This window comes from Cuculus canorus, chromosome 7 (genome assembly GCF_017976375.1).
Source record: "Cuculus canorus isolate bCucCan1 chromosome 7, bCucCan1.pri, whole genome shotgun sequence".
Classification (NCBI taxonomy): Eukaryota; Metazoa; Chordata; class Aves; order Cuculiformes; family Cuculidae; genus Cuculus; species Cuculus canorus.
This window is the reverse complement of record NC_071407.1, coordinates 33,949,539-33,968,792: the sequence shown is the minus strand read 5'-3', so window position 1 is coordinate 33,968,792 and position 19,254 is coordinate 33,949,539. Positions and strand designations below refer to the sequence as shown.

The 19,254-nt window shown below is 39.9% G+C and overlaps 1 protein-coding gene across 1 annotated transcript in view; it reads left to right on the top strand.

The window, feature by feature from the left end:
* Window positions 1-7,770, top strand: part of CFAP46 (cilia and flagella associated protein 46) — a 74,231-nt gene extending 66,461 nt beyond the window's left edge. The window contains exons 55-59 of the mRNA XM_054071769.1: window positions 1,541-1,653; window positions 2,629-2,710; window positions 5,083-5,219; window positions 5,706-5,792; window positions 6,601-7,770. Of these exons, the coding sequence (XP_053927744.1) occupies window positions 1,541-1,653; window positions 2,629-2,710; window positions 5,083-5,219; window positions 5,706-5,792; window positions 6,601-6,734 (553 nt within the window). The 3' untranslated portion in view covers window positions 6,735-7,770. The remainder of the gene's footprint in view (window positions 1-1,540; window positions 1,654-2,628; window positions 2,711-5,082; window positions 5,220-5,705; window positions 5,793-6,600) is intronic.
* Window positions 7,771-19,254: the final 11,484 nt, after the last annotated feature.

Below are 19,254 nucleotides of genomic sequence, written 5' to 3'. Positions count from 1 at the left end.
CAGCCAGAAAAGTTTGGAATCCTTTACGTGACTTAGGCTCCAGTACATCATGGCTGTGCAGCCCTGACCATGAGCACATGGAAGAACATATGGAAGGGTGATTTGGATTGTCCGAGGACAGTCCATCTGTGCCTTTGGGATGCATAAGGCAGCAGCCTGCCGTCTATCCGCATTTCATACCAATGTATTTACTGTCATCTCCCACCTCCCAGCTAGACTTATTGTCCTGGTTTTCCCTGGGACAGAGTTAATTTTCTTCTTAGTAGTTTGTGTAGTGATGTATTTTGAATTTAGTATAAGAACAATGTTCATAACACACTGGTTATGAGTCAACACAATCATCATAGAATAATTTGGGTTGGAAGGGACCTTAAAGATCATCCAGTTCCACTCCCCTCTGCCATGGGCAGGGACACCTCCCACTGGCTCAGGCTGCACAAGGCCCATCTAACCTGGCCTGGAACACCTCCAGGGATGGGGCAGCCACAGCTTTCCTGGGCAACTTGTTCCAGTGTCTCACCACTCTCATGGTGAAGAAATTCATCCTAATGTCCAGTCTAAACCTGCCCCTCTCCAGTTTATACCTATTGCCCCTTGTCTTATCACCACAAGTCTTTATGAGTAGCCCCTCTTCAGCTTTCCTGTAGACCCTTCAGGTACTGGAAGGTCGCTATAAAGTCTCCTCGGAGCCTTCTGTTCTCCAGGCTGAGAAAGCCCCCACTCTCTCAGTTTGTCCTCGTATAGGAGGTGCTCCAGCCCTCTGATCATCCTTGTAGCCCTACTCTGGAACTGTTCGAACAGTTCCATATCCTCCTTACATTGAGGATTCCAGAACTGGACACAGGACTCCAGGTGAGGTCTCACAATAGGGGAACAGAGGGGCAGAATCCCCTCCCTTGCCCTGCTGGCCACCCTTCTTTTGATGCAGCCCAGGATGCGGTTGGTTTTCTAGGCTGCGAGCACATATCACTGGACCTTATGTTATAAGCTGTTTTAATGAGTCCTTTGAAATCTTCTGTACTTCTACCAAATCACTGTGTAAGTACTCTAGTGTTTCTTCATAACAGTTATAACAATGGTTACCCGATATCAAATTGCATAGTTTTTGCTGCCTGCTACGTTGAGAATTCATATCTCTTTGCAAATCCTAGTTTCTCCTTATCCTGCTGGGTGCATACATGAATACTCCTACTGAGGGTGAGACAAAGTACTGCTATTTCAGAGATGTACAGTGCGTATATTGATAATGTCTTTTGTAGGAGAGTCTGGTTTTTATCTGAAAATACGCTATGCCTCTTGGTGACTGGGAGGTGTTAATAAACTAAGTTTAACTTGGTATTAAAGTAATTATTATTATTGATATTCCATACGAGTTATTACACTGTAGAATTCAGCAGTCTTGTTTGTCTCCTTGCTGTGCATCTTGTAAATGTTTCTGAAGTACGTACCACTTGAAGTGTTTGCTATGGATAATCTCTGGAAAATATTCTCGTAAAACAGTGACACAAAAGTTACTTTCTTTCTTCTTCCTTCCTTTCAGCCAAGCTGAGTGGGAGCAGCTGCTGACAAACTGCAGTGCGTTTCTGTTCTATGGGATGGAGAGATTCATGTCCCATATTTTACTCAACAGACTGGTTGCTATGAACATCCCAAGTGAGATAAGGAAAACAAAATTTTTTTAATTACATTACTTTTGTTCCCAGTTGTGTTTATTTCCGACTGTATCATTGTCACACTATTGACGTTAGTAATTAAGGGTTTTTTCAAGATCCAGGCTTTTAAACAGAAGAACTTTGCATTATGTAGAATTTATTCGGTTGTACACTTTTCTTGTTATTTTTCTCAAATAAGATTAGTCGTTCTCCACTTCCAAACGTTGGAATTTCTTAAGTTCTAAAAATTTAATTGTTGTCTGATAGTTACATCACCGATTTGTGGGCATAGTTCTTTTAATAAATGTACATGAGTGTTCATACACATACATATGCATATGAAACATACTTTAGGAGGAAAGATTGACATACTGAGAAGAAACACGATACCAGTTCTCAAGTACGTCAAAAGCTTTCCAAGTAGAAATGTAATATACTTCTCATCTGCTTGCCTTAGGAGAATAAGTAACAGGGTTAAGCTGCAACAAACGTAACAGCGGGGAAGGCTTTTTAATTCGAAGTATATTGCAAGATATTTCACTGGGGGCCTTTAAGCAAAATAAGAAATGTTTGAGGTTGTAACTACAGAACTGAGTCATGTCGATCATTAGCCTGTAATAATATATGGACCTCATTATTAGTTATACTGGGGAGGAACAGGAAAAAAACTCGCAAAACACTGTGGAAAAGTGTACCAAAGTTACAGTGAATAATGTTAGGATTAATTTATTTGTGTTTCTTATGTTTAATTATTAATAATTTGATTATAAATTTAATTATTATATTTATTATATTTAACTTATTCTACTTAATACTTGACAATTTTGGCTGAAATATATACATATTATATTAGTTGTTTAAACTGTTCAAAAAAGTAGATTTCTTAAGTTAATGACATTTATTATAATTTACTTATATTTATTATGCTGGGCTTTATTATTAGTGCAGATCCCCTTATAATATACTTTTTTTCTAGAATGCCATTTGATGATACTTCTAGATCTGGTGCGAACAAAGAAAAGTTATCAAAGAATTACAAGGTCTGATATCCACAAAAGGTGGGTTAAAGTTTATTTTAGTAAAGCCCACAACAAGGCAGATTTTTTATATTTCAAGGCAAGGTTAGAACTTTTAGATGGAAGTATCTACACATCAGGGAGAAGTTAGCCTCTTTATCTTATAGCTTCATTCTTTACATGGGGCTAAATAGAACGAAAGCTTTGTTAAAAGGAAATTATCAAGAAAATATGACACAGAAACATTGCCGTATTACACACACCTCCCAATTCTGAGTTCCAGAGTCTCAAAATCTTTTAATCAAATATATAAAACTTCCCTTCAACATATAAAATGTGAAGAGACCATTTAAGGTTTCGTACACTGAAAGTTTAACTATGAGTCAGGTTTTATTTAAATAAATTATTGTGGCATGTTAAATAACCTGTTCAGAATCTTTTAATATTATTAATCACAGCTTTTTTAGCCTTAAAAGTATTTTCCTTGCTTCTAAGTTGACAAGTGGCAGGGTGTATATACTTTTATTGTGTGTCCATTATGAATTCTTGACAAATAGTGTGAGACAAATAATATTTAAGATATTAAAAACAAGAGTAGTTTTAGTGCCCTAATTTTATTCATGACTATTTAGACCCTACTGAATTTTCAGATAAACCAATTATACTCTCGAGGGAAAAGAGGTCTTGTAGAGGGATCTAGACAGATTGGAGCATTGGGCAGTCATCAGTGGCATGTAATTTAACAAGAACAAATGTCAGATTCTGAACTTTTGAGGCCTCACTTTAACAGACTGGTGAATTTATCAATGGGACTTAGATGATTCAGCCTAAAAACTTCCAGAAACATTGTAATAACATTCAGTTGAAAGTCACATTCTTACATAGACAATCAGACAGCATCTTCCCCCAAAATGACAGAAAATTTTAATTATCGCTGTCTGATAAGGTTACCATTGCAGAAGCAATAAAAACAAAATTCAGCTTTTGGTTTACTGCAGTTCCAGCATTACAGGGTATTCACTCCTTTCCCATCCTGAACAATTCCTGAAACAATAATACCAAAGATAATTACTTAAATATTCAGCAGTAAAAAAAAATCTAATCCCATTTTACAAGTGATTTGCTTTTAAGCCTCCAGTTTTCTTCCATGCCTGTGAAAAAGAGCAAGCATTCAGTTCCTACAATATTTTATGTTTCCCTTTGGCAATTTCAGCAGAACTAAAAAAGTCTTTTTGCTGGATTCCCAAAATTTTGACTGGTTTATAAGTGTTATTCTGCAGTAGTTTATAAAAGTTAGTGTGTTACTCCTCCTGAGATGCCCAGAACAGTAATATGACAGGGAGCAATCCACATGTGAAACTGCATCATGAAAAGCTGTAGACAGTGAGTTACATAAATTCTTCATAGAATCATAGCTTCATAGAATAGTTTGGGTTGGAAGGGACCTTAAAGATCATGCAGTTCCACCCCCTCTGCCATGGACAGGGACACCTCCCACTGGCTCAGGCTGCCCAAGGCCCATCCAACCTGGCCTGGAACACCTCCAGGGATGGGGCAGCCACAGCTTCCCTGGGCAGCCTGGGACAGGGCCTCTCATGGGGAAGAACTTCTTCCTTATGTCCAGTCTAAATCTGTCCCTCTCCAGTTTATACCTATTACCCTTCATCCTATCACTCCAAGCATTTGTAAACAGTCCCTCTCCAGCTTTCTTGTAGCCCCTTCAGGTACTGGAAGGTCGCTCTTAAGGTCTCCTCTGAGCCTTCTCTTCTCCAGGCTGAACAACCCTAACTCTCTCAGCCTGTCCTCGTATGGGAGGTGCTCCAGTCCTTGGATCATACTTGTAGCCTCCTCTGGGCCCGTTCCAATAGCTCCATCTCCTTCTTATGTTGAGGATTCCAGAACTGGACACAATACTCCAGGTGAGGTCTCACAAGAGAGGAGCAGAGGGGCAGAATCCCCTCCCTCGCCCTGCTGGCCACGCTGCTTTTGATGCAGCCCAGGACACCGTTGGCCTTCTGGGCTGTGAGCGCACATTGCCGGCCCATGTTGAGCTTCTTGTCAACCAGCACCCCCAAGTCCTTCTCTGCAGGGCTGCTCTCAATCACATCATCCCCCATCCTTTATGGAAATCGGGGATTGCCCTGACCCAGGTGTAGGACCTTGCACTTGGCCTTGTTGAACCTCATGACATTCACACAGCCCCCTTCTCCAGCCTGTCCAGGTCCCTCTGGATGACATCGTATAGGATTTAAGGTGCTGTATGACGATTAGAAAACACTTTATGGTCAGCATACAAGGAGTTGCAGTCTAGCAATCCCTTTCCCCTTCTTTTAAAACGTGTTGCATATTTAGTTATATTTTTACTATATTATGTACATTTTTACTTTGTTGATCGCATACTTTTTGTTCTGTAGCTGTCTACATATTGCTCTAGAGGAACCAACAGAGACAGCAGTGCTGCTTAGCCTTGCAGGTGTTCGTTCTATAATAGCCAACCAGTGGTACACAACCTTGCAGGGGAACGCAGAAAGGCTAGATATTTTGTCAGAGAGTAAGTATTTGTATTCTTCTCTGTTTCCATGTGTATTATTTCGGATGTTTGTATGTGTGCCCTCATGGGATATGTGTAGCTACTTGTCTCCCATTCTTTCCTTTTTCTTTGCTCCACACCATATTTTGTCTGGAGTTTCCACAGGAGATAACCTGTATGCAGGGATCACCGTGGTGTTGGCAGGTTGATCATTCAAACAGAATATTAACCTACTTAAATCAGGTTTAGTGGGGTGTCTGTTTATCATCTTATGATAAAAACAGGATTTCTGTGGTGAGGAGCAGTGCCCTAGGACTTGGGAATCTGTAGTTACATAAACTACGGGGAAAACAAAAGCTGGAGGTAACTCACCTCTTCAGAGACACAAAACTAGATTTGTAAAGGTATCCTTTTTCATTATATTTTAAATATGAAGATACGAGGGTGTATGTTCAATCTTTTCTTGTTTTTCATTAAAAACTCACAGAAACTACAATTTCTTTCCAGATTTGTTGAGCGCTGGCAGAACAGCTGGGCAGACGGTCCATATTCTTCGAAAGAGGAATACTCACAGAGAAAGGGACTCCATTAAAAGTAAGAATTAAAAAGCGTAGTACAAAAGACTGGGAATGCATATGAACTATGTGCATATGAACTTACACCTACTTCATAGGTGTAAGTGAAATCTTTCAGATCAGCTATGACAAGTTTTTTTGTGATACTTCTTCTGAGAAAGACCACTGATACGAAATTATAACTGGTGGAGCTGTATTTTACATATACAAAATTTTGGGTAAGACTTTGTCATAGCTGACGAAAAGCTAAAATTAAATGTTATAAAATTAAATTATGTGACTGAAAAGTTACATCAGGAGGATGATATGAACAATATACATGGTATGGATTTGGATTGCAAAAAGATAAGTTGAACCTGCAGTGGTTAGCCAGTCTGCATTGTAAAAAGGTACATTATATTTACAAAATTCCACCTTGCATCTGGTTGGAGAGGGAGTTTTTGAGTAAGCCATCTTTTAATATACTCGTCAGAAAAATATATAGGTTTTTTTTTAATTCTATGGGACTTACTTCTAAAACCAAGAATAAATTAAAAAAAATAATTGTAACTTACACTGTCATAGAATTGAAGAGAGAGAGGGTTCAAATAGAAGTATTTCCTAGTTTTCCGTTTTTTTCAGGCAGTGGCTCTTGGATGTAATGGCGGTTATTAGTATTATAAAAAGAATGTAAAAGAACCAGAAATATTGGTAGAAGGAATCATGGAATCATGGTTCATCACACAAGCTTCATCAAAGAGAACACCTGATAAATTGTTGCATTTAAAGCCTTCTTATATTCCATCATATTCAGAAATAATAATAATGTTTTTAAAATATTTTTATAGTGGAAGCAGATTCTCACAGTTCTCCTGGAGAAAAATCAGAAGAGACCATCCCTGCAGCCTCAGATCTTCCTACAACTCATCCATCGTTTTTTAATTGTGTGCTATATGGTTTACCCAACGTAATTATTATGTAATTTATGTCAGACTTTACATCCTAAAAATACCACTGCAATGTGTGTAAGGCACACTTCGCGTTAAAGGTGTGGCAAGTGCTTATTTCTCTTGGCCTAAGGAGGAGTGACCTTAAGAAAATGTATGTTTTGTTGATGGACTGCTTTCTGTTTCAGATGCGGACAGTTTGATGTTAGAATTAGAACATTTATTTTAGAAATTTCAGTTAGTACTCTAAGGTTTTCTAAACTCCCTTGAAAGAATCGGGTGAGTACCAACACGTCTTAAGGGAAATTAGACTAGTTTTGGGGCATTGATGCATGAGTGAGATGGAATGTATCATTGTCACTGCTTCCATTTGGAAAAAGCTTTCCTTGATGTGTTTTATTTTTACATCAAAGTTTTGTCGGTAGCATAGCTGAAAAATTTACAAAGTCACCCTATTCTGAGTGAATTGATTCTTAACTTTTTCTATAGCAGTAATTGCAGTTTAATTAGAAAATACGATAGTATTAAATAAATGTTTAATAAGTTTTGCTTTCTTTATTTCCCTATAGTTTTCCTGAACAAAATATGAAGATCTATTAAATTATTCCAAAATCCCAAATACGATAATTACATGTATAGATTTTATAACAAGTTCTTTTAATCAACAATGCGTTTTAAAATACATACTTTAAAACTTTTTTTGGTAGTAATAACAGTAGAAATAATTGTAAAACACTCTAGCACCTATGGGAAAAAACAAAGCTTTGATCATTATTGCAGCTAAAACCAGTTTAAGAGTCTCTTCCAGTAAAATGTGATGTCTGTTTCCTGTGATACACTTTTTGTGTTCCAGCTAAAGCATTAAAATGGCACTGAAAAGATACTGTTCTTGCCTACCTGCTGTGCTATAGTTAATTAGAACCTGATAAGAGTTAATTAATTAGTGCAGCCCTGTTGGAGACTTCTGGAATCTGCTGGCCGATGAGAAGCTTGACATGAGCCGGCAGTGTGCGCTCACAGCCCAGAAGGCCAACCATGTCCTGGGCTGCATCCAAAGCAGCGTGGCCAGCAGGGCGAAGGAGGGGATTCTGCCCCTCTGTTCCTCTCTTGTGAGACCTCATCTGGAGTATTGTGTCCAGTTATGGAGTCCTCAATGTAAGAAGGAGATGGAGCTGTTGGAATGTCTCCAAAGGAGGCTATAAAGATGATACAAGGGCTGGAGCACCTTCCGTAGGACAGGCTGAGAGAGTTAGGGTTGTTCAGCCTGGAGAAGAGAAGGCTCCAAGGAAATCTTATAGCAACCTTCCAGTATCTGAAGGGTCTACAAGAAAGCTGGGGGGGGATTATTCATGAAGGCTTGCGGTGAAAGGATGAGGGGGAACGGGTATAAACTGGAGAGAGGCAGATTTAGACTGGACATAAGGAGGAATCTCTTCACCATGAGGGTGGTGAGGCCCTGTCCCAGGTTGCCCAGGGAAGCTGTGGCTGCCCCATCCCTGGAGGTGTTCCAGGCCAGGTTGGATGGGCCTTGGGCAGCCTGAGCCAGTGGGAGGTGTCCCTGCCCATGGCAGGGTGGTTGGAACTGGATGATCTTTAAAGTCTTTTCCAACCCAAACTATTCTATGATTCTATGATTCTATGATTCTATGATTCTATGATTCTATGATTCTATGATTTATTTGTAGGTCTCACCAAGTACCATTTCATTGCATCACTATTATGCAGCTGCTTTTTTTTTTGTTAAAATCCCACACATGATATTTGGGAAGCTCAAGTATTTTTGAGTTTGAAGAAGCAATTTCTTTCTCTACACTTGTTCAGTATAGCAGATGTGCACTGTATTGTTAATGTCATTAGTTATTTCCTGGATTAATTTCCACATCATTCTCCAACACTTTAATTGCTGTGAAATTGTATTTCTCTACTGCTAATGGCATTTTTTTACATGGAGTGCCATCTTTCTAGTGCTGTCTCTTTTTCTGTAACATAAAAGACTCTGAAAAAAAAAGTGTATTCATGGGAATCGTGAAGCTTTGTCTGCTTTGCTCCATGGCATTTTTCATGAATCTCCATGAGCTTCCACTTTCTTGAAATAACAGATTTCATAAATAGTGAATCCAGAAAAGTTTCAATGCTTCAGAAATGACAGAGGTGTTCTTTGAGACTAATTCAGAATAAAAACTGCAAGATTGTGAAAGGCAGGAATACCATTGATACCCAGGGACGATGGGCTTATTCGATAAGTTTACTACTGCAATTTTATTTACGAAACTGATGGAAATAACTTAATCTACCGCTGCTGTTTTCTCCCCAAATATTCCCATTTGTATTTGATACTTTCGCCCTAACTGCATTGCAATAACCTCTGTCAGAAAGATAAATGATTATGAGCAAAAATTTCTTTACAGTCTGACAGCACTACTTTATCAGAGAGCGTTGATAAAGAGTAACAGCCGTAGCCAGGGAACTTCAGACCTTTAAGCCTTGCTTGTGGAGAGTAAAGTGCTGGAAATCCTAATCAGAGGAACTGTGGCAGAACACCTACAAATGAGCAACATATGCTGGGTAAGTACAGTAAAAGTGGATGGACTGCGTAATTACATAATATACCTGATCGGCGTTTCTGAGCCCTTAACGATTAATTGGTGTAGGGCTATGAAGTGTGGTCATAACAAATTGTCTGCGGTATTAGGAGAGTATTCTCTGTCTTCCTGTGCTAAATACCAGTCAGTAGTAGGACTGCGTGAGCAGATGATGGGCTGTACTTCAGGTGGCAGTGGGTATGCAGTCAATGACATGAGATGACATCTAGTTCAGTCCTTCAGGAATCAGTATGGAAAATCATATCTTCTTGATTATGTGTTTTGTAGCAATGTGTGGTGATGTGATTGTACGAAAGTGAAGAGTCAGTTCAGGAAAAGATTTATTGTAGAATTTGGAATGATTTCAAAAGAAAAAGGACATAAATTAACATCTTTTATATTTCTTATAAATTTACAATGGCAATTTAACAAAGGAAAAGAACCTACTTCTTATACAGAGGAAGGATTCAGCAGCTCAGCTGGCACAGTTTGAGAGTTCAGAATGTTTCTCTGTTAAAGACAGTAAATGTGAATGGAACTGAGCAAAGAAGGATTGAGAAGGAACTCTGGAGAAAATTTCTGTTTCAGAACCTGATTGGAATAAGCAACTGAAAGCTTAAAGTTTTCTGATATTCTTCAGATTGTGATTGAAAGCTTGGGGAGCTGTATGGTCCAAATGAGTTTTAATTATGAAACATAAAAAGACCCCACTTACAGTTAATGATAAATGCCCTGAAATATGCCTAGTGAGTATCAACATTTAAGATGCTAAATAAGCCCTAGAATTACATCTTTGTTGCATACACAAACATTTTTCTGCAATTTAGAAGCTTTTGCAGAAATGTAATAATTGTTCACTTAGGCATTTTAGGGTCATCTCTGTTCCAAGGAACGGGACGTGACAGATAGTGGAGGGCATATTCACCAGACCACCTTGAAATGTTGAGTCGTTTTGCTATCAGCTGAGAATTCTGAGTCAGAATGAGTCTGGAATTGGGGGAGAGTGGGAGTTAAGAGAATGAAAAAACAAGAGGTGTCTTCTGTGATCATGGAATGAAAACCATGTCAGGCTTCAAAGTGTGGGAAAACATTATCTCTGTTCAAGTCAAGGTTCAAAATTTAAAAAAAAAAAAGTGAGGTGGTGTAGCAATAACAAGCTTTCTCCCTACAGAATGAGCCAACAGTTGGTGGCAGTGAAAGCAAAAGAAATATTCCATGTGCAGCGCAGAAGAAGCAAGGAATCATAGAATCATAGAATAGTTTGGGTTGGAAGGGACCTTAAAGATCATCTGGTTCCAAGCCCCCTGCCATGGGCAGGGACACCTCCCACTGGCTCAGGCTGCCCAAGGCCCATCCAACCTGGCCTGGAACACCTCCAGGGATGGGGCAGCCACAGCTTCCCTGGGCAACCTGGGACAGGGCCTCACCACTCTCATAGCGAAGAAATTCTTCCTTATGTCTAGTCTAAACGTGCCCCTTTCCAGTTTATACCCATTTCCCCTCGTCCTATAACTCCAATCCTTTGTAAAAAGTCCCTCTCCAGCTTTCTTGTAGCCCCTTCAGGTACTGGGTGGGTATGTTTGTCTTGTAGTGACCCAATATGTGACACCCCAAGGGTCTCAGCATCATATTGTTTGGAGGACTAAATAGTAACATCAGTCGAGCAAGGTGCCATACTGAAGCTCTTCATTCTTTAACACTGAATATGAAATAAATGGACCAAAATTTCCAGCTGTGAATACAAAACTGGAGTTAAGACTGCTGGTTTCGCATAAATTTTTCTATAGAAAGAGTACTCCCTAGTGACAGCTTTGGAAAAAGTTATGATGAAATGCTGATGTATTTTAAACCATTTATTAAGTACGTAGGACCAGCAAATTCAGAAAGGCAAGTCGTAGTATTGATATTGTATAAATAGAATCATAAAATGGTTTTGGTTGGATGAGACCTTAAATATCATCCAGTTCCACCCCACCCCTGTTATGTGTAGGGCCTCCTTCCACTGGATCAGGTTACTCAAAGCTTCATCCAACCCAACTCTGAACACTTTCAGGGATAAAGCATCCACAATTTCCCTAGGCAACCTGTGCCAGTGTCTCACCACCCTCATCATAAAGAATCCCCTCTTTAGGTCCAATCAAATCTACTCTCTTTCAGCTTAAAACTATTTCCCTTTGTCCTGTCACTACAGACCTTTGCAAAAGTCTTTCTCTGCCTTTCTTGTGCGACCCCTTTCTATACTGAAAGGCTGCAATAAGGTCCTCTCGGAGCATTCTCTTCTGCAGGTTGAACAACTCCACCTCTGTCAGCCTTTCATCACTGGAGTGATATCTCATCCCTCTGACGATTTTCATGCCCCTCCTCTGGAATTGCTCTAGCAAGTCTGTGTCTTTCTTGTACTGGGGATCCTGAAGCTGGATGCAGTACTCCAGGTAGCATCTCACCAGAGTGAGAAATTATTTTTATTAAATAAAAATTAAAAAATAATCTAAAATAATTTTCTGTTTTTTTGAGGAGTATTCTAGAGAATGCTCTCCATTTTTTTTGACAATAAGCTCTTAATTTTTATAATATTATATATTGTTCAGCAACTTGGATGAAAAAAATCCTACTAACTAATGACCAAGGAATAAATTACAGTAGGTACAGCTTAGGACGTATGAGCTCTTTACTAGAAAGACATTGGCACAAGCCCAAACAACAAGAATAAAAGCTTCTGAAAATATTTCATCTACATGGCACCATATCGTTCCCTTGCGCTGTATCCATTCATACAAGAAATATTAAACAGTTAGTGCTATTCCATGTATCAACGGCTTTAAAATAACTTTCTGAATTATGTCTCAGCAACATAACAAATCACATTATCAATTAGCTTTTATAACGGAAATGACATTTCGTAATATATTTGAGCATGAAAAGAATGGGTCAGCTAAAATTTATGTAATCTAAAAAATGTGCAGGGGAAAAAAAATCATGCTGAATTTATTGATAATATTCTAAGACAAGAATATAATTTGAGTAATAGGTACCTGTCCAGGAGAACTGCGTGGTTCTAAATGGTCTGCAGGGAAGAAATGCAGCAAGTTTTCTACAAAATGATAAAACAAAACAAAAGAGAGTCTCTGTCTTTAGTTCCTGATGTAACTGCTGTAAAATTTAAGTGCGTAAGCACTTTATGGGTTTCTCATCACCAGCACTGCTCTCTCCAAAGTATGTGTCTCTCCCCACTTTGCAAAGGGATGCGGTAGAGCAGATGTCATGACTCAGCAGCTGGAGGCTGTAGGAATTTGTAGGCAGCGATATTAGAGCAGGTTTGGGCTTTTTGTAAAGATATATTTTTCATAACTATTTAAGCTCGTTTGTCTGAGTTGGAATACTAATTTAATGACTTTACAACCTGCTAGGCCTTCTGACTCCAGCTTTGGCACCCTGTCTGACCTGAAAGCTCTCCAAGAACAGCATGTCAGAGGGGAGCCGAGGGTCCTGTGTGAGTACAAATCCCTCCCTCTGTGTATTGCGGATGAAAGGCCAGTTCAATGGCTGTCACGCCACAAGGAAGAGCTTTTCAAGTACCTCTCAGGTATTCATTCATTCCTCCAGCTGAAGTGTTATTATGTGGCTACAATATCAGATGGTTAATTGCATGGATTTTAAGAATGTGGCCAAGTTAAAACTAACAGAGTGTTAAGTCCAGTGGAGAAGGACTTGGGGGTGCTGGTCAATGCGAAGCTCGACACGAGCCGGCATTGTGCACTCACAGCCCAGAAGGCCAACATCAGGCCTTGGGCAGCCTCATCCAGTGGGACGTGTCCCTGACAATCGCAGGAGGCTGGAAGTGGATGATCTCTAAGATCTCTAAGATTCCTTCCAACCGTAACTATTCTATGATTCTATGACTTACCCATCCATGAGAGATCTGGATCATTACGCAGGTAACGAATAGACAGAGTGAGAGCAGAATGTGGATGCTCTTTCATGAACCTAGTAGATACCATTTCCAAAAGCAATAGTCACAGAAGTCTTCATGTAAGTATGAGAAGGGAGGGTATAGTTTTAAGAAAGTGCAGCTTTCCAGAGGGTCGCTGAAGTCTTATGGTGCACGGAATAATTTTAGATAATTAAACCCCTTTTTGACAAAAATGCATTATGATATGTTAACAGTGTTGCTGGTATGTAAAATATCAATTATAATATTCCCTGAAATCTGAATCTTGCTATCTCTTATTAAATATGTGTATATTTTTAAAGATATTGAAATAAACATTGCCATCACAGTAGTACATCTACCCCAGAATGTATTCTTCCACTGACAAAAGAGTATGCATAAACTAAGTCAGTGTAAAGTTCAGTAAAGTTTAAGCTAACAAAATAAGCGTGGCCCTTTCAGGCCCTTTCAGAAGTAAAGGCCTATGTCTTAGTCTAAGAAGACACAAGAAATGAAAAGGGAAATGATCTTCAATAGTCATAAACTTAAGCCTTAGTGGGTTTGTGTTACTATCAGCAAATAAAGATGTCATTAACAGAAATTATGTGCTTGACTGGCTCTCTGAAAATTTTCAAACATAGCATCCCCCTTTTCACTTGGTTTTTGAGTTTGGGGGCAGTGTCCATTACTATGGGAAATATTTACCCAAATATTTATTTATCACTGACTACTATTGTGATTTATTTTTCTTTTATTTCATATAATACTTCAGCCTGACACATGATGGCAGAAGAGGGTGAAAACTGGCAAGATGAAGCAGAAAGCGAGCTCAGTGCTGAGCTCTAGGACTGCACTTTTTTATATTACTGAATGTTCATGACCTGCTGCTTTCCTTGATGGTCTAATACTTGCCATTTACTGCTTAAAGTTGTTATGAGAAACTAGATGTCTGCAAAGATCATAGAATCATAGAATAGTTTGGGTTGGAAGGGACCTTAAGGACCATCCAGTTCCACCCCCCCTGCCATGGGCAGGGACACCTCCCACTGGCTCAGGCTGCCCAAGGCCCATCCAACCTGGCCTGGAACACCTCCAGGGATGGGGCAGCCACAGCTTCCGTGGGCAACCTGGGACAGGGTGTCACCACTCTCATTGCAAAGAACTTCTTCCTTATGTCCAGTCTAAATCTGCCCCTCTCCAGTTTATACCCATTGCCCCTCATCCTATCACTCCAAGCCTTTGTAAACAGTCCCTCCTCAGCTTTCTTGTAGCCCCTTCAGGTACTGGAAGGTCACTATAAGGTCTCCTCAGAGCCTTCCCTGAACAACCTGAACAGCCCCAACTCTCTCAATCTGTCCTTTTATGGAAGGTGCTCCAGCCCTCCGATCATCCTTGTAGCCTCCTCTGGACCCATTCCAACAGCTCCATCTCCTTCTTATGTTGAGGATTCCAGAACTGGACACAATACTCCAGTTGAGGTCTCACAAGAGAGGAACAGAGGGGCAGAATCCCCTCCCTGGAACCCTTAATTGCGAGTCAGATCAAGGCCCAGTTACTCTTTTTCAGTCTATGCAATATGTAATCTCCACAGTTGCCAGCACCCAAACATCCAACCTTGGATGGTCACGGTCCAGTTGCAGGTACGCAGGCTTCCTATCCCGCTTTGGCCTACTTACTGACTTATTTTACTCCTGTTCACACATGCCTGTTCAGAACAGAGGGCACAACCACACAGAATATAGCTAGGAATGATAAGACAGTATAGGTTGTGATGAACAAGTGCAGGTCTTGGTCAGACAACATACTCACTAGCAGCGTGTTGACAAGCAATTAATCCCCTTTAGCCTCTTTTCTGTCTCTTCTCCTGCCCCTGATACATCTTGAGCCCTCTGCCTCTAAACATCTCATCAATTGTCTTTCCTCTAAACATCTCATCAATTCCCATAAACACCTCGAAACATCTCATACCAGGTTTTAGAACACCCAAACGGTTTTTACCTCTGCATTCTATATTCTGCTGTAGACACACGACCCTCCTCAGTGTGCAAGGTATACAGGGAGGATGTTCCTCTCCTCGACCCACCTCAATGAGCTTCACCCCAGAGCAAGAGGCTTACCGTCCTCCTCTGATAGCTCTGAGAGTAGCAACTTGCTTAACTCCTTACACTGTTCAGGTTACTGGAGTTCCTTCCTTGTCACTGCTCAGCTGCTCCTCTCCGTGTCTTTGTGTTTGTGACGATCAGCCTGTAATCTTATGATCTAACATCACTCATAAATCCACCTGTTCACAGGTGCATGCTTTCTCCTGCAACACTATGCTGGACTAAGTACGGATGCACGTGGATAAAGGTTTGCTGGATAACGGTAGAGTGGGAACAGACTTCTTCAACTGAGGAAGACTATACCATGGAGACAGCTACACCGTGAGTATACTTTGCTCATTATGTGTCTGTTCTAGTAAAATGTGAACAACTTAACCATTTTTAATCCAATTAACCAATTTTAATCATACATGTAACAGAATCTGTCTTCAGCTTTTGATTTATAACAGCAGAGGCTTAGCTTTTAATTACATGTGGTCTGTGTGGACCCCAGAGGTATTTCAGTGTAAGGACTTGCACTGTCCAGTGCATTCCGTGACAGGGCTGCACATACAGCTGGGTGCACGTGGTGTACATGCAGAAAAAGAGGAGCCCACACTCTTACTGACTTCCGAAAAGGCACAGCATCGAACTCTGAGACATTGGTAACCAGATATCTCTATCAAGTCTTTATACATACTGGTTTCTTGACACATAAGTGCATATCATTTTTTTCTGGTCTGGGCAGAGTTTGTGCAATACTATTCACACTAGTAAATGAAATATTCCTTTTGCTCCTTTGGTGTGGTCACAGCAGTGCAACGGAGAAGTGTCTGTTTGTACTGGTTTGGCAGCCTGATCTAGTGGGACATGTCCTGCCCACGGCAGGGGCGTTGGAACTAGACGATCTTTACGGTCCCTTCCAACCCGAACTATTCTGTGATTCTATGATTCTATGATTCTGTGATTCTGTGATTCTGTGATTCTATGATTCTGCTTCTGTGCTGTTTTTAATAGGTATTTTTTTTCCCCTCCAACAGCGTTCATTACTATTTGTCCTAAATGACATTGATTATTATTCCATCTGAAATACCACTTTAGCATTTTTTGGTTATTAGTATTGCAAGTACTGACATCAGAAACCTAAATGGGGCGTATATTGAAATAAATTTGCACTGGAGTTCTGCAAGCCTTTCTGCTTCTTCATCAGTATGATTCAAGGGACACAGCCTACATCTGTACTCAATCAAACAGGGCTATGTTGGCCAATATAATCTAATTGTTTGACATTTTTATAGCGATTCATTGAGACTAAAGAGAGATGACTACATTAATATCTTGATGCAGCTAGGTAATAGCTGAGCTAAAACTGATGTGCCAAATTACTGAAAGGCTCTTAAATTCTCTTACAGATTTTAACTCTTTGTGACAAGGCAAAGGAAAGAGGCTTCAATATAAATGTAATAAAGAGAAAGAATAGTACAATTTATAATACAAAGTATTATAATAAAGAACATTATCATAAATTTTCTAAGAATCTCCTCTTCACTAATCATTTACAAATTATATTTCTCAATAATTGAGATGAGAATTATTGTTAATGTTCATGACTCTGTTTTCTTGGGTAATCATTTTCACTGAGGTCAAAATTAAACAGAAAGGGTTTTAGCCAATGAATATATGTTTTATTCCTCTAATTAAGCTGCCCTGCATACATCTGTGGGAACATTCAAGTTGGGATAGTGGTAGAGGAATATCATGGAAACTCAAAGCATATGGAGATGCTGGAGCTACTTAGGCTTAGACAGGTCACCTTGTCTCACTGAAGGATCCCATCAGAACCCTCCCTCCTTTATAAGTGTATTTGCTGTGAGAAAAGGTCTCCTCTGAGAGGGGTCATGGATGTGCAGGTAAGAGCAAGGTAAAGGAGAACATCAGAAGTGCTTTATTTTGAGGGGTGGGTCTGAGCCTGAAGAAGCAGTGAATGGAAGAGAAAGCAAGAAACAAAGAAAAAGCAAGAATGAATTATCTTTGCGACTAAAGACAGAAACATAAAGAAACGTGTTTATCAAATTGGTTTGATTGCTGGTCGCCTTTTTGCTTTCAGACTCCTTGACAATAGAGACTCAGCATGAACAAGGACGAGGTCTTGTTATTAAAAAGTGGAAATTCTGAGATGGGATTAAGTGCATTTCTTACCAAAAACCAAGGTAAAAGTATTTGCAGAAAGAACCACCTGATTATCCTGGGATGCAAACGAGAGTTTCATCTCCACCTCCCCTACTTCAAAGCTACACTTGAATGATCCTGTTTATGATGAACTTTGGGTAGAGCTGATCCTTAATAAGAATCTCTGCCCCCTTCCATGCCCTTTCACTTTGAGCAGGTGTTATCCTCTCTGGCAGCGCTCTGTGGTTACCTGTGATTTTAGGAGAAAAAATATCTGCATATTAATATACTTGTATATTCAAAAAGCAGGAGTGAATCCATAGAGAAATTGTGTTGAATACAAAAATATGAGCAAGAACATAAGCACTTTTTGAAGCACATCACCACACTGGGCAGCGGCCAAGCCCTCACCTTGTCCCCTGCTAGCAGGTAGTGAGGTGAGTTGATTTCATGACATTTTGAAACGATCTCTTTCTCTAGAATTGAGGCTATGGAAAATAGCTTGTATAGTCTACTTTTAAATCCCAGTATTTTCTCTCTTAAAACAATTGATTTTGAAAGCTGTTATTAGATATATTTTTTTCCCCGTTGTGCAAAAACTAAGCCAGGATCTTGGCTTCATTTCTCGAGAATGGACTAATTGCTCCCAGATGGGAGAGGCTAGGATGGAAAGCTGTTGCTGGTTCTTACCTTCCCTTGGCAGCGCTTCCACAGCTGCACCAACAGTGTGGATCAGGGCTTGCTTTGCTACAGAGCACTCCCCTCACTTTCTGACATTCTCAGCTGAGACATCCAGCAATTGCGTACACAGGGAAGGAGCTTCACAAGCAAGATTCTCCATAATTCTGTCCTAACTACTCATTTGTTGTTACTCCTGTCACCAAGTGCGTTACCATCTATAACACTTACTTACTTGGCTTTTTCGTAATTATCTATCATTGTTTTCAGTGCCACTTTAGATGTCTACAATGGTTCTCTAAATGAAAGCTGACTATGAAGTCTGTAAGCACTTTACCTTCTGTGTGTCTAAATACTACCGTCACACCTTTTATTAATCATAGAATCATAGAATAGTTTGGGTTGGAAGGGACTGTAAAGATTATCCAGTTCCAACCCCCCTGCCATGTGCAGGGACACCTCCCACTGGCTCAGGCTGCCCAAGGCCCATCCAACCTGGCCTGGAACACCTCCAGGGATGGAGCAGCCACAGCTTCCCTGGGCAACCTGGGACAGTGCCTCACCACACTCATGGTGAAGAAATTCTTCCTTATGTCCAGTCTAAATCTGCCCCTCTCCAGTTTATACCCATTCCCACTTATCCTATCACCACAAACCTTTATGAATAGTCCCTCTCCAGCTTTCCTGTAGGCCAAATGATCTGAATAACAGCAGAAGAGTTGAGTGCAAACAATAAGAAAGTGGTTAAAATTCACTTTCATTGTAAAAATTAACACCTTAACAAAGACTTCTCTGTGAAAACAATACTGCCAGAGCTTTATTGTCATCCAGTGAACAACAATTTTAAGCTTCTAATAAAGTATAAGAAAATAGGGTTTTTCCCCGTTTTCTTATTATTTTCCAACTTTATAACCAAAAAAAGTACAGAAAATGCTGCAGTTTCTAAAAAACTTTGAAAGAAATCTTGTTCCAAAAGTCAGTCCCTGAAAGTTAATTCAATGCTGTTTCCCTGGAAAAAAAATGAATATGACAATTGATTTTTGCACAGAACCCCTCACATTAGATCTTTCGGCTCTGAAGGTGCTCAGGTGGCTGTCGCAGTGTGGATCCTTGTACT